A 14,971-nucleotide genomic window follows, 5' to 3' on the forward strand; every position below is an offset into this window, starting at 1 on the left:
CTAATGGCTGAAAAACATTTGTATTAAAGTTCATTGTTAGTGATGAATTATGAATTTGTTTACAAAGAGAGTAAATTTTCCAGCTCCTTAAATACACTGCTGGGAAGGAACTGACGTTCCTAGCAAACCCATGTCATTTAATTCAACAGAATTTTATGTATCACCTTTCTTTCAAACTTTGGTTGAGTTCACTTGAGTCAATAATGAACTTGGCTTCACTTCACTGAGACTCTACATGCAGTTACTACAAAATATAGATTACTGCTTAAAGCTATTGCAGAAGATTATTTTATTTTCTTTTGCAACTGAGCTATTATGTATGCATGGGAAAACTTAATATTTTCAGAAAATAAAGCTGGGCAGTTCTCAGGCACTCTTTTGCAGTGATACATTGGTTCTATCTATTAATGTACTATCAGTAATAGGTTAACTAAGTTGTCACTGGCAAGAAATTTACCAAAGAAATTATATGAGGGTTTTTTGCCTGACAAAAAGGTAGTGCAGAGAAAAGATCATATGTGCTGCTTTAGAGCCATATGAGAAAAACTCGTATGAAACAAAAAACTTAAATATGTTTGTATGTCCTAAATGCACTGAAATCACTGAGCTGCTTTACAACAGTTTTTCCCCGTTACTCCAGAATGCTGTTATTTTGATAATTTAATAATGATTTAATCTGTTCTGGCAAACTTTTGACACAGCATTTAGCACAGTAAAACATTTAGTCTCTTAAAATGAATGAATTTTCTAATATTGGATCTGCCTTCTGAGATAACATAACCATTAAAGCATCTATGTCTTGGAAAAACTCATGCTCCCACTGTTTCTTTCACAAGTAAAAAAAATTAAAATGGCTTTTTGTGATGTTGGTATACTTTGTGAGATAAGGAACTCAACTTTTTTTAATTATCAAAACAATAATATCTGTTTTAAAATTTATATTTAATCCTCTCTCTACATATATTTATTTTTTTTAAGATTTGTAGTAGTCTTTTCTAGAATGCTGAGATCCCTGAAATATGATTTTAAAATTGTAATTTTTTTCATCTCCACATGGACTCTTATCTTTGCCTTCATTTATTTGATAAAGAACATGTCAAGTAGTCAGATTACTTGCCTTTAAACTGGAATGAAATGGCACTGGAAAAATTCTGATAGCCAGATCTCTGTTCTCTTTGGCAAACCTGCCTGAGTAGAATGTGGTGCCACCTGAATGTGCTACCCTAGAACTAGCTATGAAAGCATTAAATCCTAAACAAAATATGTCCAGTGTGGATTTTTTACCTTTAGCAATTTGGAACTGCTTTCCATTTTATCTTTGGAAGCACTGAAAGCCAAGATCTGCACTTTCTACTTCTCATAATAACCACCAAAATGACAACTGAATCAGATGGTCTCATCAGGGCTCTGCACTCCTGATTGCACTGCAGGTCATTTTTCCATGTATTATGCTTAAACTAAGAACTACTGTATTAAACACAGCACTTAATCACATCTTCTAGAATGCAAGTATTTGCAAGATTTTCTTGCCCTGATTTCTTTGCTCTGGCATTGGATAATCTGTTTTATCTCTTGCTGTCAGTTTATAAAGCAGTGTCAGATTCATAATCTATGTCAGGAAGTGTATATCCTTTGCTACTGTTCCCTTCAGATTCCATTATATCTTCTTAAAAATGAGCCTTTAGAGCTTTTGTCCTATTAAAAACATGCTTCTTAAAAACAGAAATGTTTTACTGGGGAGATCTGTTTGGCAAAGTTGCAGAGGTTTGAGCTAGCTCACATTCTCCACATTCTGTATCAGTAAGCCCAGGCTGTTTGTTGCTAATAAAGAATTCAGATCTCTATTCAATTACCCTGGTTTTGTACTGAATTTACAGTTTGAAAGTTTTTTCTTTATCTCATTAGTGATAGAGTCCTGAAAATCACATTTAGACATTTTGCCTTATCAAGAATCTGATATCTAGAAGGAACTGTCAATTTTGTTGTGTTTTCATTAGTGGGTGTATCATTTGAACAAGTGGTTCAAATAATATGTTCCATTCCTTCACTGGCAAGAAAAATAACCTTTCTGATGACATCTCATAGAAGGGTGCAAGAGATTGAGACTGATGACCAATTCATCTCATCCAAAAATAAAGGAACTGTGAAATTAAGCAGTTTTCTATCTATGGTGGTATCAAGGATTCATACAAGCTGAGAAAATTTTGTGGTTTTTTCAGTTTAGTTTTTCCAAAGTCAGAGGCCTTTGTTGAGACTTTTGTATCATTTGAATGTTAGATAGACCTAATCTGTTCGTGTTGATAGCATGTTGATATCCTTCACAAGAACAATTAGAGTCTGACTATGTTTCCTAAATAAAGAGGTGAGGTGCCATGGGAGATACCCACACAGTGTCTAGAGATATTTACCTGAAACTGGCAGAGATGACACCGGACTTCTAAAAATTAGTCCTGCACCTCTCTGAAGTGACACTTGCCTGGAGATCAGGCAAAGAAATCTCAAGAGGTAGTAGAAACATCTTTTGGGGCAACTGAATAAGAGTTCTTCTCCCATGTGAGAATCAATGCTCTGATTAAGAAAAATCTAAAGAGAAAGACTTTATGACATGACCCCAGAGTTTCCACTGTTATGACAAAAGTTACTGTGTTGATACTGCTTGTACGTAGATGTCCACAAATAAGTTTACATATAGACAACATAGAGAGCAATGACAGGTAAGCCCTTTACCTTTCTGATCTATCTGCTAGTGTAATACCTGGGTTCATGCTGGGGATGGCATAGGAAGAAAAGATGTTATACATATCCAAGAGACAAATACATGCTTTTTAAATTAGTTAATCTGGTGTTCCAAAAAGAAGTGTTCTTTTATAAAGTTTTATAAAGCTCAGTTCAAAGCTTAAAAAAAATAATTTCAAGTTCATGGAATTTCTTTTAACATACTTATTACTCCATTTTTACTTTAGTTTAGAATTAGCTAGTTATCAGAGCACTTTGGCAGAAATTTTCCAGTGGAAAACATGAGAAATACTGCATTTATTGTAACAATGGAAGAATATTTGCCATGTTTTATCAGTGGCAAAAATTTTGGGATGCAATTAAAAGCAATGTGTGTCTTAGCTTTTAATCTCATAAGTAAACAATATTGAACTATATACTTTATTGAATCTATTAACCTTATTTAAAATCTTGTTTATACCAAGATATTATTTAGCAAATTGTTAGTGTTAATTTACACTATTACCATCATTTATACTGCATTAATTGCAGTGAAAATTTCCTTGGTCTAAGTTCATCAGGAACATGGTGTCAGGACCTTATGTTTTGGATAGACTTTACTAATGTATGTAAAAACACAAAACACTCTCCTTCTTAAATAAATGTTTTAATATTATGGTTTATATGGCTAGAATTTCTGTGATAAAATGACTCTTAAAACTGGACCTCATTGACAAAATAAAAATTAAAAAAAAAATGGACTGCTGTGTATTTGAGACTTTGGCAAGGTGAGGTTGTAATTCGAGCAGGGGACGGTTTTGTTTTGGGGTTTTGCTTTTTCTTCTTTACTTCACTAAGAAGTTATCATTGATGTGTATTGCTGGCTTGGCACTCAACTTTACTAAAACTCAATAGGCTAGCAATTTTGTAATTGTGCTTTCACAAGCAGTGCCTTCTTTATTATAGACAGTTTCTTAGAATTTCTCATAAAGTCAGAGTGAATTCTCTGCTCTTGTTTGCTCTGAGTGCCAGTCCCTATAGATGTGCCACATACCAACATTAATACAATACTTTTCAAATAAAAAAGTTTTAAAACAATATTGATCAGATATGAAACTTTAAAAAAGAAGCTTAACATTGTTTCCGTTAGAGAAAATAAAGAAGAGAAAGAAAGAGCAAGAACAAGAAATGAAATACTGTGAATTATATACTTTTTGATGATCATTCAACTTTTAAGCAGAAAACTGCCTAAAGGACTCTGACATGGTCTTTTCACTTCTTTGTCCTCAAGGGTTTGAATCTATTCAGTATGAGGTTCCAAAGCCATCAGGGCAGACTTGAAGCATTCTCTTGCTTTTCTCAACAGACTAAATTGAGAGTGCCAGAATTCATTTCCCATGTAACCCTTGACAGCTGTCATTGAAAGAAAGCAATCTCCATCAACTCTTGCTGTGATTTACAACCGAGTCCCCAGGGTGAAAGGCAATCAGGGAAAACTACTGCCTTAGTTCTGTACGCTGGCCAACTCAAATACTTTCCTAAAGTACTCCTTACTGCAGCCCTTTGTAGCTATAGCACACTCATGTATATATACATTTTAAAATCTATAGCTGATGCTAAATGACACTGCAGGCATAATTTTGTTAACTTTTTAGCTTGGGGGATAGTATTCTCTTGTGTAATCATTTGATAAGACTTCATGTATGATGCAAGAATTCTGTTGCACAGAGCACATGCTTAAATTATGCATTCAGTGACTATAGTTTATTCACCACTGAGTTGGCTGAACAGATACTACTGGTATAAGAATGAGAACACTGTATCATACAAACAAATTGATACTTTGGGATTGTAGTATATTCTTTGAAAATTCCGTATTTCTGCTCTGTGGGGAAAATTGAGTTTTTCTATTCTCCCTATTGTGTTTCAAAGATGATTCAGTTAGAATTGCTTTTGGGTAGCTTTAGGGCAGCACATCTTCGTGAAATAAACTTCTTTTTTCTTAATATCTAATACTGGCTTTTCAGAAGCTAACTTGGCAGGCTTTTATCCATTAAACTAAAGTGTCAATTTTAAGCAGTTTTATTTTATTTAAAAAATTTCAACTGTACTAAAATAAGGAACAGATGTTGTGAATGCTTGAAAGAATTAAACCTAGGAAAAAACCTGAGTTATCCATAGGATGGGAAGAATTTTTGAAAATAATTGTATTAATGAATGTGCAAACCATTCAATAAATGTGAGATTTTTGCAATATGCTTCAGATTTTTCTTCTATTTTAATAGAATATCTCAATATTAAAATTGGAAGAATTTGGCCAGATAGTTTCAATGTTTTGTTTCATTTAATCTACTGTATATTTAAATACAGTAACAATGATTTTCGCTAAATTAAAGTGGAAAAAAAGTTTGCTCTTTCTTTTGAATAAATTCTAAAATGTCATTTCACTGTTTAATTTACTGCTTTTTACTTTTACTGTATTTTTATCTGTGCAGTATTTAACTGTGGTTTGTTTTTTTTTTTAATAAAACAGTTTCTCACTTTGATCTAGAAATAAAATACATGGTTAAATACTATTGTTTAATATTATTTTTAAATAAATAGTACTTTCCAATATTCTGGAGTTCTCACAACTCCCAAGTGAGATGAATGACTGATAGTCCATGAAACCATGGCAGGTTCTCTGCATTTTTGCTCTGGAAGGTTATTTTTTTTTAAAGGTTTGTGCGTGTAGGTACCTCGTATCCTCCCCATTCCAGCAAAAGAGAGTACCAGGGCATTTGCCACATTTCTGTCCCTCATTGAGAACTTCAGACGAGGCGATACTTTTCTCCCCTGGGCAGCCCTATCTTGGAGGCACTGTGTGAACTGTGTGGGTTTTTTCATGGTAGAGTGGTTGCAGAGCATTCATTCTGTCTTCACACTCTTGAGAAAACAAAGCAATGACTTTTTAAAATGGTGATGGTAGACAAACTCTGACTTGGAATGTGATAAACATAAAGTCTAAGCTCTTAATCAGTCTGAAGACTATCAAAGTGACTTCTTTTAAAGACTGTTCTGTGTTCTGAAGGTGGATATTCTTTATCGTTCCTGTTTGCACTTTGTTGAAGAGCAGAAGTTAAGGGTTTTTTATGGTCAGAAAAAGGTGTAAGAGATCATATGAGTCTCTAACATAGTCCTTAGTGCCTTCAATTACAGTGCATAGATTTGATTCCAGAAACTGCTCCTAGGACTGTTCATTTTATCCTGTTGCTATTTAATGTAGGAAAAAAAATATTGAAAGGTTCCGTGTATCAGAGATGATTTATAAACAGGTTTATATTTTCTTATAAATGGAAAACTGTCCAAGTCAGAAGTATAAAACTAGGGAAAAGGTCAGATCTACAGACTGTCTTTTGATCCAAAGGTATTGAACAAGCATAATTATGCTACTCTGTTCTTGTCAGAGCTGAAAGTAAGGTGTGCGATTAAGTTCCTTGTATCCTAAGAGTAATGAAAGGAAAAAGAAACATAATGTCAGTCTGGCAAACCCAGGTATTGGAAATTGAGAACAGACATTCAGTGGGTTGCATGTGTATCTGTGTCAGTAGATTCAAAGTCAGATGGACCTGAAACAGATTACTGTAGATTACTAAAACAACACCTATACACTGCTTAATGCACACATAAAATATTTTTTAAAATTGAAAGAATAATATATTCTGATAACATTAAACAGCTTATGATCATTAGAAGTTAAGAAAGCCTACAGTATAACATGTGCATTCTTGCTATACTTAAAGCTTTTAAACATTGGAAGCAGAAGAGGGTAGCTTCTAGTCTTGTGAGGGTGAGTCAATGCTCTGTCTTCTATTCATTATCATCTGGTCTAGCTGAGCAATATAGAACCCATCTTTCTAATATATCCTGAACATAAATTTAGACCTCTGTTTCAAAGCTTTTGTTTCAGCCATTGTCATTATTTTATTTTGACTAGTTTTAAAGGAACAAAAATCTAACTTTTTTTGTTTGTTTTCAAGGCAGCTAAATCCTGTAAGTAGCTTTGTGAATTATTTCTAATTAAATAGCAAAAAAAAATTGCTTGAGCAAAATTAATGGTTTTGATGCTGGTGTATTTTTCTTACCTGAATAAAATCTAACCAGGAAAAGACCCCAAAGCAAACAAAAAAAAAACCCAAAAAACCAAAACCCCACCCCAAACATTTTTTTTTAAAAGGAAAAGTTGTACATTTTGTAATCCAAACAATTTTATTTTCAAGCATTTATGATAAAAAAGAGTTAAACCAAGGGCAAACCCGTTATGCTTTCCTGTGGCATTCACTGCAAAAGCTTAGGGATGAATCATTTTGAAACTGCATGTACTGCATGTCATTCCAGGAATTATGTCAAATACATACTTCAAACATATATTTTTCAGTCTTCAAATTTGCTTATGTATTTTTGTTTCTGTGCTAGCTTTATGTAGGAACAAACTGACTGAAAATTAATGAAATTAAGTTGAAAATGAATGTGGAACTTTTTTAATTTTAATGGCTTCATAGGCACTATTGTAACTTTTATTTTCACTGGTTCTGAACAATCATGGCTTTTTAGACATGATCCTATTAGTATAACCTGTTAGTGTTAACATCTAGAGCCCTAGAAAAGAAATGAAAGGGCAAGAAACTTCATTCTCAGACCCAAAACCCCCACAAAACAAAACTCGAAAAACAACCCAACCAAAAATCTTACTAGAAAATAAACTAAAAATATAAATTGCATGAAGGAACATTCTTGCAAAAAATATTTTGAGATCACAAGATGCTAAGTTAGGTAGACAGAGAATATGAATCTTGTCCTATAGCTTGGAAAAAAGTCCACTAATATGTGTCCACATGAAAATTTCAACTAGTTTTGAGTTTTTGTTAATGAAATCTCATTGTAAAAGTATATGTACTGTTTAATCTGCACATAGTCAATTTCTAATGCTATAGTACTGAGTTAAAATAAATGTGGATGATATTAAATGCACGCTACTAAACATGCACCTGTACTATGGATCTGTGTGAGTTCAGCAATGAATTGTAGTTCCACTGGATAAAATTTCTAATACAGAAGAGTTTCAAGTATGATTGATAAATTGATATTAATTCACCTTGAACTATTACAGGTTTTTTGGGGTTTATTCCAAAGGATTTTTACAGTCACAGAAGACTATGAACTCCCATACTTTTTCACTTGTATAGAGGTTATTTAAAGGAAGCATAGACGCGGCCATTGTCTACTGGCACCATGCCAGATAACAAGTGCTGATATTCTCTACTTCATGTTGACACTGATGTAGCTTCTAATGTTTAGGAAAGTATATACATATGTAGAGAGACTGAGTTTAAGGATATGTTTGTACAAGGCAATGTAACTATGCAGAGGATGCAGGCTGGTTCTAAAAGGAGAAGCTTTACAGCAGCATCTACGCAGCACTACAGCATATCTAATTGCCTAAGAAACAGGGTTAATTAGGATGCAGTGTGCATTGCTTCTGGGAGCTGTGCTAGTTTCTGTAACAAAGAATGGCTCTGTGAATACAGGCATAAGAGCTCGTTCTGATCTAACTTAATATTTTGGTAGGGCTTCATGTCAGTGGGCTATGTGTTTTACAATTTTTGATTTATGTTCCTGTTCCACAGTGATAGTTGGATTGCCAGTGAAAGAATTAGACTGAGCTCAGTGATTAATAATAATGGGAAAAAAGCAGCAACAAAGAATGTGTAATGTAAAAAGATTAAAGCATCTTCTTTTGATAGTACTCTTAAGTAGAGATACCCTGATGAATGAATTTCCGGTTCTTCAAAGCAAGTACAGAGACACAGACTGCCACATGCAAATCTTTCACAGCTTCCAAAGAGCAGTGGAATTTCAGAATTTAGCAGTTTTCCCTGTTTTATGCCACTGAAAAAAAGTCAGGAGGTAAAAAGGTATTTGCTTCTGTCAGTGAAATCCCAGTGTAAACATGTTTACTTAACCTGCACACATCTGATTTATGTATAATATTTATAACGTTGTAATACTCAAAGTTTCAGTAAATGTTGGTAGTACGAAATATAAGCTAAACTGTTATAAAGAAAGCTAAAGGTAACTTAACTGGTGAATTATTTGATAGGATTCAGCATAAAACAGAATAGGAGTAATTTCAGTTAGGAGACTCTGTAGCTTTACTACTACTTAGGAAAAAAACCCACAACAAATCTCTTCTATTAACCATCTCTCTTCATCAGTCTAGATAATGTCTTACTAATACTTTATGTAGGTCATTGTGATACCTAATATTTTTAAATGTATTCTGCTTTTCTGTGTAATTTTATTTTCAGTGTTTTTAGTGGCAATCAGTAGATGGAAAGTAGGTGTACTTCATGCTAAAGAATGTTCCCCCTCTCCCCCCCAAATATTACTTCTAAAATGCTTTTTATAAAGGAAAAAATTGGGTTTATATGGGACGTTCTTTACACCTAGGTATATGCTTGCATGGAAACCATTGCAAGATTGAAATCTTGAGCATTTAATACTTTTAAGGTTGTGCATTTTAAAAAGAAAGAGAAATTAAAATAATTTTACCTGGGTTTTTTGCCCCAAAATTAGACTTTAGGATGTTAATATTTCTTTAAACTCATGATACTTTTTAGCTGACAGAATGAAGTATGGACTCTGTGGGTCTTACCTCTAAGATGATAATACTGTTGCTCTTTTCCACTGGTTTCTTTTTCAAGAAAATGAATTTGAACTAGATTGTATATTTGAAAGGTAGATTCCTGTCATTGTTTGATGAACTGTAAATTATAATACTAATAATCTAAGGTGGTTTTTTTTAATTTATACCATTATGCCTACAGTGAAGACAGGGTGGAGGAGACATTTGTGATTTTTCAGATACCTTTCAGATGAATAGACAGCAAAATTGGGAGTCTGCAATGAAGACCTCAGTCAGTAATAATCTACTAACAAAACATCATGTTCACTGCAGAGTATAAAACAAAGGATTGGGGAGGGCACATGTACCTTTTCTAAAAACTAAACAGTCATTATACAAACCCCAAAACATTTTAGGTTTTTAACTGCATTTTGGTGCTTACCCTCACTCCTGCTCCACTATCAATTGCTTGATTTTTCACCATCTTCCTTTCTCTGTTCTACACATTAATAGCTGGAAAATGGTCTTGTTAATGTTGGAAGCATTTTTTCTTTTTACAGAAAAATAAAAAAATAAACTCATAAAATATTATTTAAACTATGTACTGACTTGATTTTAATTTGGCTTCCTTTACATAAATATTACATAGAAGATCAAACTAAGCCTATCAAGAGAATGATAAAAAATTCCTCCAGTTCCTCTTTTATCTTCAAACCACTTGTATGTCAAGACTATTACAAGAACTGGAGTAAAATCATAGTACTATTTCCAAAGCAAAAAATCTAGACTGACTTAAGAATCAGTGTATCTGATATTTAAGTCAAATAAAACCCACAAAGGATATCAAATGGACCACAGTCATGAGCTGCTAGTGAAGTAACAAACCTCCCCGCATCTTAACATTTTATTTATGACTTTTCTATTCTACATCAGTGATGAAAACTGTTTGTCTTACAGTGGTGAACTGTTCTGATCCTGGCTTTGTGGAAAATGCAATTCGGCATGGACAGCAGAATTATCCTGAAAGTTTCAAGTACGGAACAAGTGTGGCATACCATTGCAAGAAGGGCTTTTATCTGTTGGGCTCATCTGCTTTGACCTGTAAAGCTAATGGCTTATGGGATCGATCACTACCAAAATGTTTGTGTAAGTATTCATTCAGTTGTATTAACACTAAGAACTGCTGCATTACTTTTAGACTTGATAGACAAAAAAAAGCGTAGCTGTCTATTGAGGAACAAACCTGGACTTTAGGGTCAACATACTGCAAATTGTACAGCTTCATAAAAAAAACATTAAGACAAGATGTCATGCAACTTGTCATTATTAAAAATGGGTTTAGAGGGTCCTATGGAGCTATTTCAAATGCCAGAAAGTTAAGATTAATATCCCTTTTGGTATAGTGTTAAGATATCTGAAAACAGCAACAGAAATCTAAAATTATTATCTATATGTTATGATTTAAATTGATTGTCTAAGACCATTAATGCCTATCCCGTTTGTTTGTTTGTTTGTTTTCCCCAGAGGTATTGGAATATATATACGAGAATGAATCTATGAACTTTTATGTAGGAAAATTTTGCTCAGCAGGGTCTTTTCATAATGTCATACTTCCTCCATCACTTTTTCCTCAGAGAGATCTTGTGTTTCCTATAATCAGTTCAGTGAGCTTCAGATCTTTAGAATATGTTTGATTTACTTTCATTTTCCATTGAGATAATTTTCTTCTGTGATCATTAATTTTCTGACATTAGATTTCTGAATTACAATGCAATTATAGGAAATAGTAAATGAAATGAAAGTATACTTTAAATTGCAAATACATCAGATGATTTTAAAGTTTTCGCTTTACAGATTTGTGATTGGTTACTAAATGATTTAGTTTGGTCTATAAGTATAAACTAATAATCAGATCAATAAAAGTAAGTAGGTTAGTGAATTTATTTTTTATGCTTGCTTTCTTCCGACTACTATGTATTTAATATTCTCATGACCGAAGCAGTTTTGTTTTGATTTTCACAACAGTCTGTACTTCCAATAACTGTCAATAAGAGCTACAATCAGAAAACCAGGTTTATTCATATTTCAATAATGAAATAATTAAGAAAAATACAACATTTTACATACAAAATAGCTGCATAAAATTGTTAATTTGGCAAGAATATTTTCCTGATGCAAGCATGTGCCTCATTTTCTACACCTTAGGAAAAACATTATGAAAGTCTGTGGCCCAATTCTGTCGACGACCCATTCCTACTTTCAGAACTGGGGTTTCAGAGCAAAGGGACACTCCTTTATGCAAGGGGCAGAAGAGGATGGGGAATCTAAATCACCTCGAATAGCTACCCCTCTTTTCACATCAAGTGTGTTGGAAGTTTGATAGTATTTATTTACATGGCTTTCTGGTTTTAGGCAGAGCTTGAGGAAAGTCATAGGTGTTCATTCCCTGAGAACAGGAATTGCTGACCTAGCCCTGGGGGCTATTGATTGAGGCTGTGGGAACTTTCAAATGAGCTGCAAGGTGCCTACATTCCTCCTCAATTACCTGCTATATTAATTGATGCTAATTTGCTGCTTATGGACTGAAACACTATATGAATCCTAAATATTACAAGGTGACCTTTAACATTCTTTCCCCTAAGAAAATCTCAGTAAAATAAATAGGGCTCTTTCTACGGGGAAGATATGTTTGTTTATTCACAGATGAAGTCACTCGGAGTCTTTTCAAGTACTATGACAGAGATGTAATTTTCAAAAGTTACCAGTGATAATCTCTTTTTTTTTTTTTTTTTTTCAAATATAAGATTGCTTTCAGTGATAGAGCAAAGTGCTTGGAGAGGCAGGTGAGGTAAATTTTGAACCTAAAGTTACACTATATTTACTGTGAACAATTTAGTTCATGAGTGCAAGAATAGAAACACACTGCTCCTTTATTATGCAAGGCAATACCTATGAGTAGCATAGCTTAAAAATTGATGCTGCTTCTTTTCTTCATAAACTGGGGAAATTTCATGCTGCTCACTACAAATCACAGCACTACAGCCACATTAAGGTGACCTACAAATTATTTTCTTTCAAAACCTCTGATTGCCCACTGCAGCACCTTCCATAATTGTGGCAGGACTAGCACTGAATCAACCTCATTAAGGTAACTAATCTGGCTGAAAACTAAATGCTGTTTTTTCTGTGGGACTACAGTGTCCTGATTTGGTTTACCATTTGCTACACGAATGTTTAAGCCAGCCCAAGGAAAGCAAGAGAAACACACAGCAGTGAAAGAGTGGGGGTCAGGACCATACCTTTTTGCAGACATCCATTTTGTAGTCAGTTTGACATTATCATGGGATCCAATATAACAGACATAATTTTGATGTCTGTCAGGAATAACAGTCATGAGAATAACAGTCTTTTTTTCTAAAAATATATTTGACCTATAGATCATTCATTCTAGTAACTCATAAAGTTGCTCAAATTCAACTGATCTGTTCAAATGTTGCCTGTTTGAGTGACCGTTTATTAAAGTTATGCAACATTTATTTTCTTTGGATTTTCTTTCTTTACTGAATGATCTAAGATTTACACAAAAAGCATTCAGAATTTGATTTCTATTTCACCTTAAGATGACTTATGTTTTCTCATGTAACAGATATGAACTACTTGTTCACTAGTTATTCTCTACCAAAACTGTTTATCTGATTTTTTTCTCAAAATGTGCATATTAATTTAAGCATAAATATGATTCATAATTTACAAAAAATATCAGTAATTCATTTTCCTTTTGCTTACCCTAGTGCAACACATTGCTATAGTAATACTACAGATGAAGTTTTTTGTTTATATTACCTAAACTGCATTTACTTATTTTATAGAAATGATAAAGCTGATTACTGTTTTCATCTCTCTAATATGTAAGCACATTGCAACATTAAACTTACTTGGTTTCTTCTTTTCCAAGCTTAACAGAAATAATCTCTATTAGTTGTAGGGAAGGACAGTGCACAGAAAAGAATGAGGAAAGACAGCTTTGTATATTTTCAGGGAAAGGCCAAAATAGATGGGTTAGTTTTACATGTAGTTTTATGTTTAATCTTATAAATGACCAGTAAATCATCTATAGCAACAGCAAAAATGAAGATACGAAGGAGCTGAAATACAAACAGAAGTTTATGTTGTGTGGAACCAGCCTTAAATTTAAAGATTATAATAGATTTTTTTCTGTGCCATGAAAATATAATATTGTGTTCTTTCCTCTGTTAGCCATTTCTTGTGGACATCCTGGGGTACCTGCCAATGCAGTTCTTTCAGGAGACACATTTACATATGGCTCCATAATTCACTATTCTTGCACAGCGGGTCGAAGGCTCATAGGAAATTCTACTAGGGAGTGCCAAGAAGATAGCCACTGGAGTGGGACTCTCCCTCACTGTTCAGGTACTTGTGCCAACCATCATCTGGGTGTTGCCTTGTAATTACATGAATAAGGCTATTCTCAAGCAAATTTTTGTCTACAGTCAGATATTTATTTTGTTTCTTCTCCAAGTATGTTTTAATTTCACCAGTAGACACTCAGCTGAATTATAGCCATTTATTGAAATATTCTCCTATATTGCCTTGTTCTCTTTGTCATTACGTTGTAACTTTACTCATTATCTAGATGCTAGAGTTGTATACTGCAGTATATAGAAGCCAAAAACACTATTTAAAGCCTGATGGAGTTCTGCTTATAAAGGATGCATGTATTAAATCTTGTTTTTATTAATTGTGTAAACAAAGATTGTCACATAGGAAAATATTGATTAAAAAACACCACAGATAAGGTACTAGATGGTAAACTTTATACATTATGTTCCTCTTTTCACTTAAAGAAACACTCTTTCTTAGTGCCACAATGTGCAAATGCCATCAACCTCTGCAATGTTTTCGGTGCTGTCAGGAAGTGCAGGAACAGTTTGTTCTCCTCTAGTCTAAGTATGCAAGTTTAGAAGAAGGCATAAAATATTACACAGTTTTATTGAAGTGAAGAGCCCAGGCAAGAATTGGCTGCTAAGGACATCCACAGTGTATTAGTAAGTTCTGTAAGGGAAGCAAGTCTACACACTTTGGTATATAAGAAAACAAATACCTGACATGTTTAAGAAGATTTCCTAATGAGAAAATTATTCCGTAATTCCACATTCTAGAACCTTCTTATAACTTTCCCTCAGCTCTTGGATGTGTCTACTGTTGGGCTGATCTGATTCAATGTCGTTCAGTTCAGATTTGAGCTAATTTAAATAGGTGTAAGGTATTTAAATTCTCTACTTTGAAAAAGCTGTAATAAGTGTTCATTGAAAATGGTCCATTCATGAGCTGATTCTGCAAAGATGCCAAGCACAATTTGAAACATTGAGGAAAGGAAGTGAATTTTAATCACTGTTTCTTTTCTGTTCTTTGCTGCTAAAGGAGGAAAGATTTTGCTTAGAGTCTTACTACACCATGAGATCTCACTGTCATCGTTGTTTCTATGCCTAGACCTGAAAGGAATCTCTGCAAGACAATCACATGTATAGTTTCCCCACAGAACTGGCCTTTTCTTGCTTATCTTAAGCCAAC

At 33.7% G+C, this 14,971-nt stretch overlaps 1 protein-coding gene across 1 annotated transcript in view; it reads left to right on the forward strand.

Annotated features, from left to right (window-relative positions):
- Nucleotides 1–14,971, forward strand: part of CSMD1 (CUB and Sushi multiple domains 1) — a 1,211,070-nt gene that overhangs the window by 1,154,965 nt on the left and 41,134 nt on the right. Inside the window, exons 55-56 of the mRNA XM_040599137.1 lie at nucleotides 10,337–10,525; nucleotides 13,637–13,810. Coding sequence (XP_040455071.1) covers nucleotides 10,337–10,525; nucleotides 13,637–13,810 — 363 coding nt within the window. The remainder of the gene's footprint in view (nucleotides 1–10,336; nucleotides 10,526–13,636; nucleotides 13,811–14,971) is intronic.

The sequence above is a fragment of the Falco naumanni genome, chromosome 6, assembly GCF_017639655.2.
Source record: "Falco naumanni isolate bFalNau1 chromosome 6, bFalNau1.pat, whole genome shotgun sequence".
Lineage (NCBI taxonomy): Eukaryota > Metazoa > Chordata > Aves > Falconiformes > Falconidae > Falco > Falco naumanni.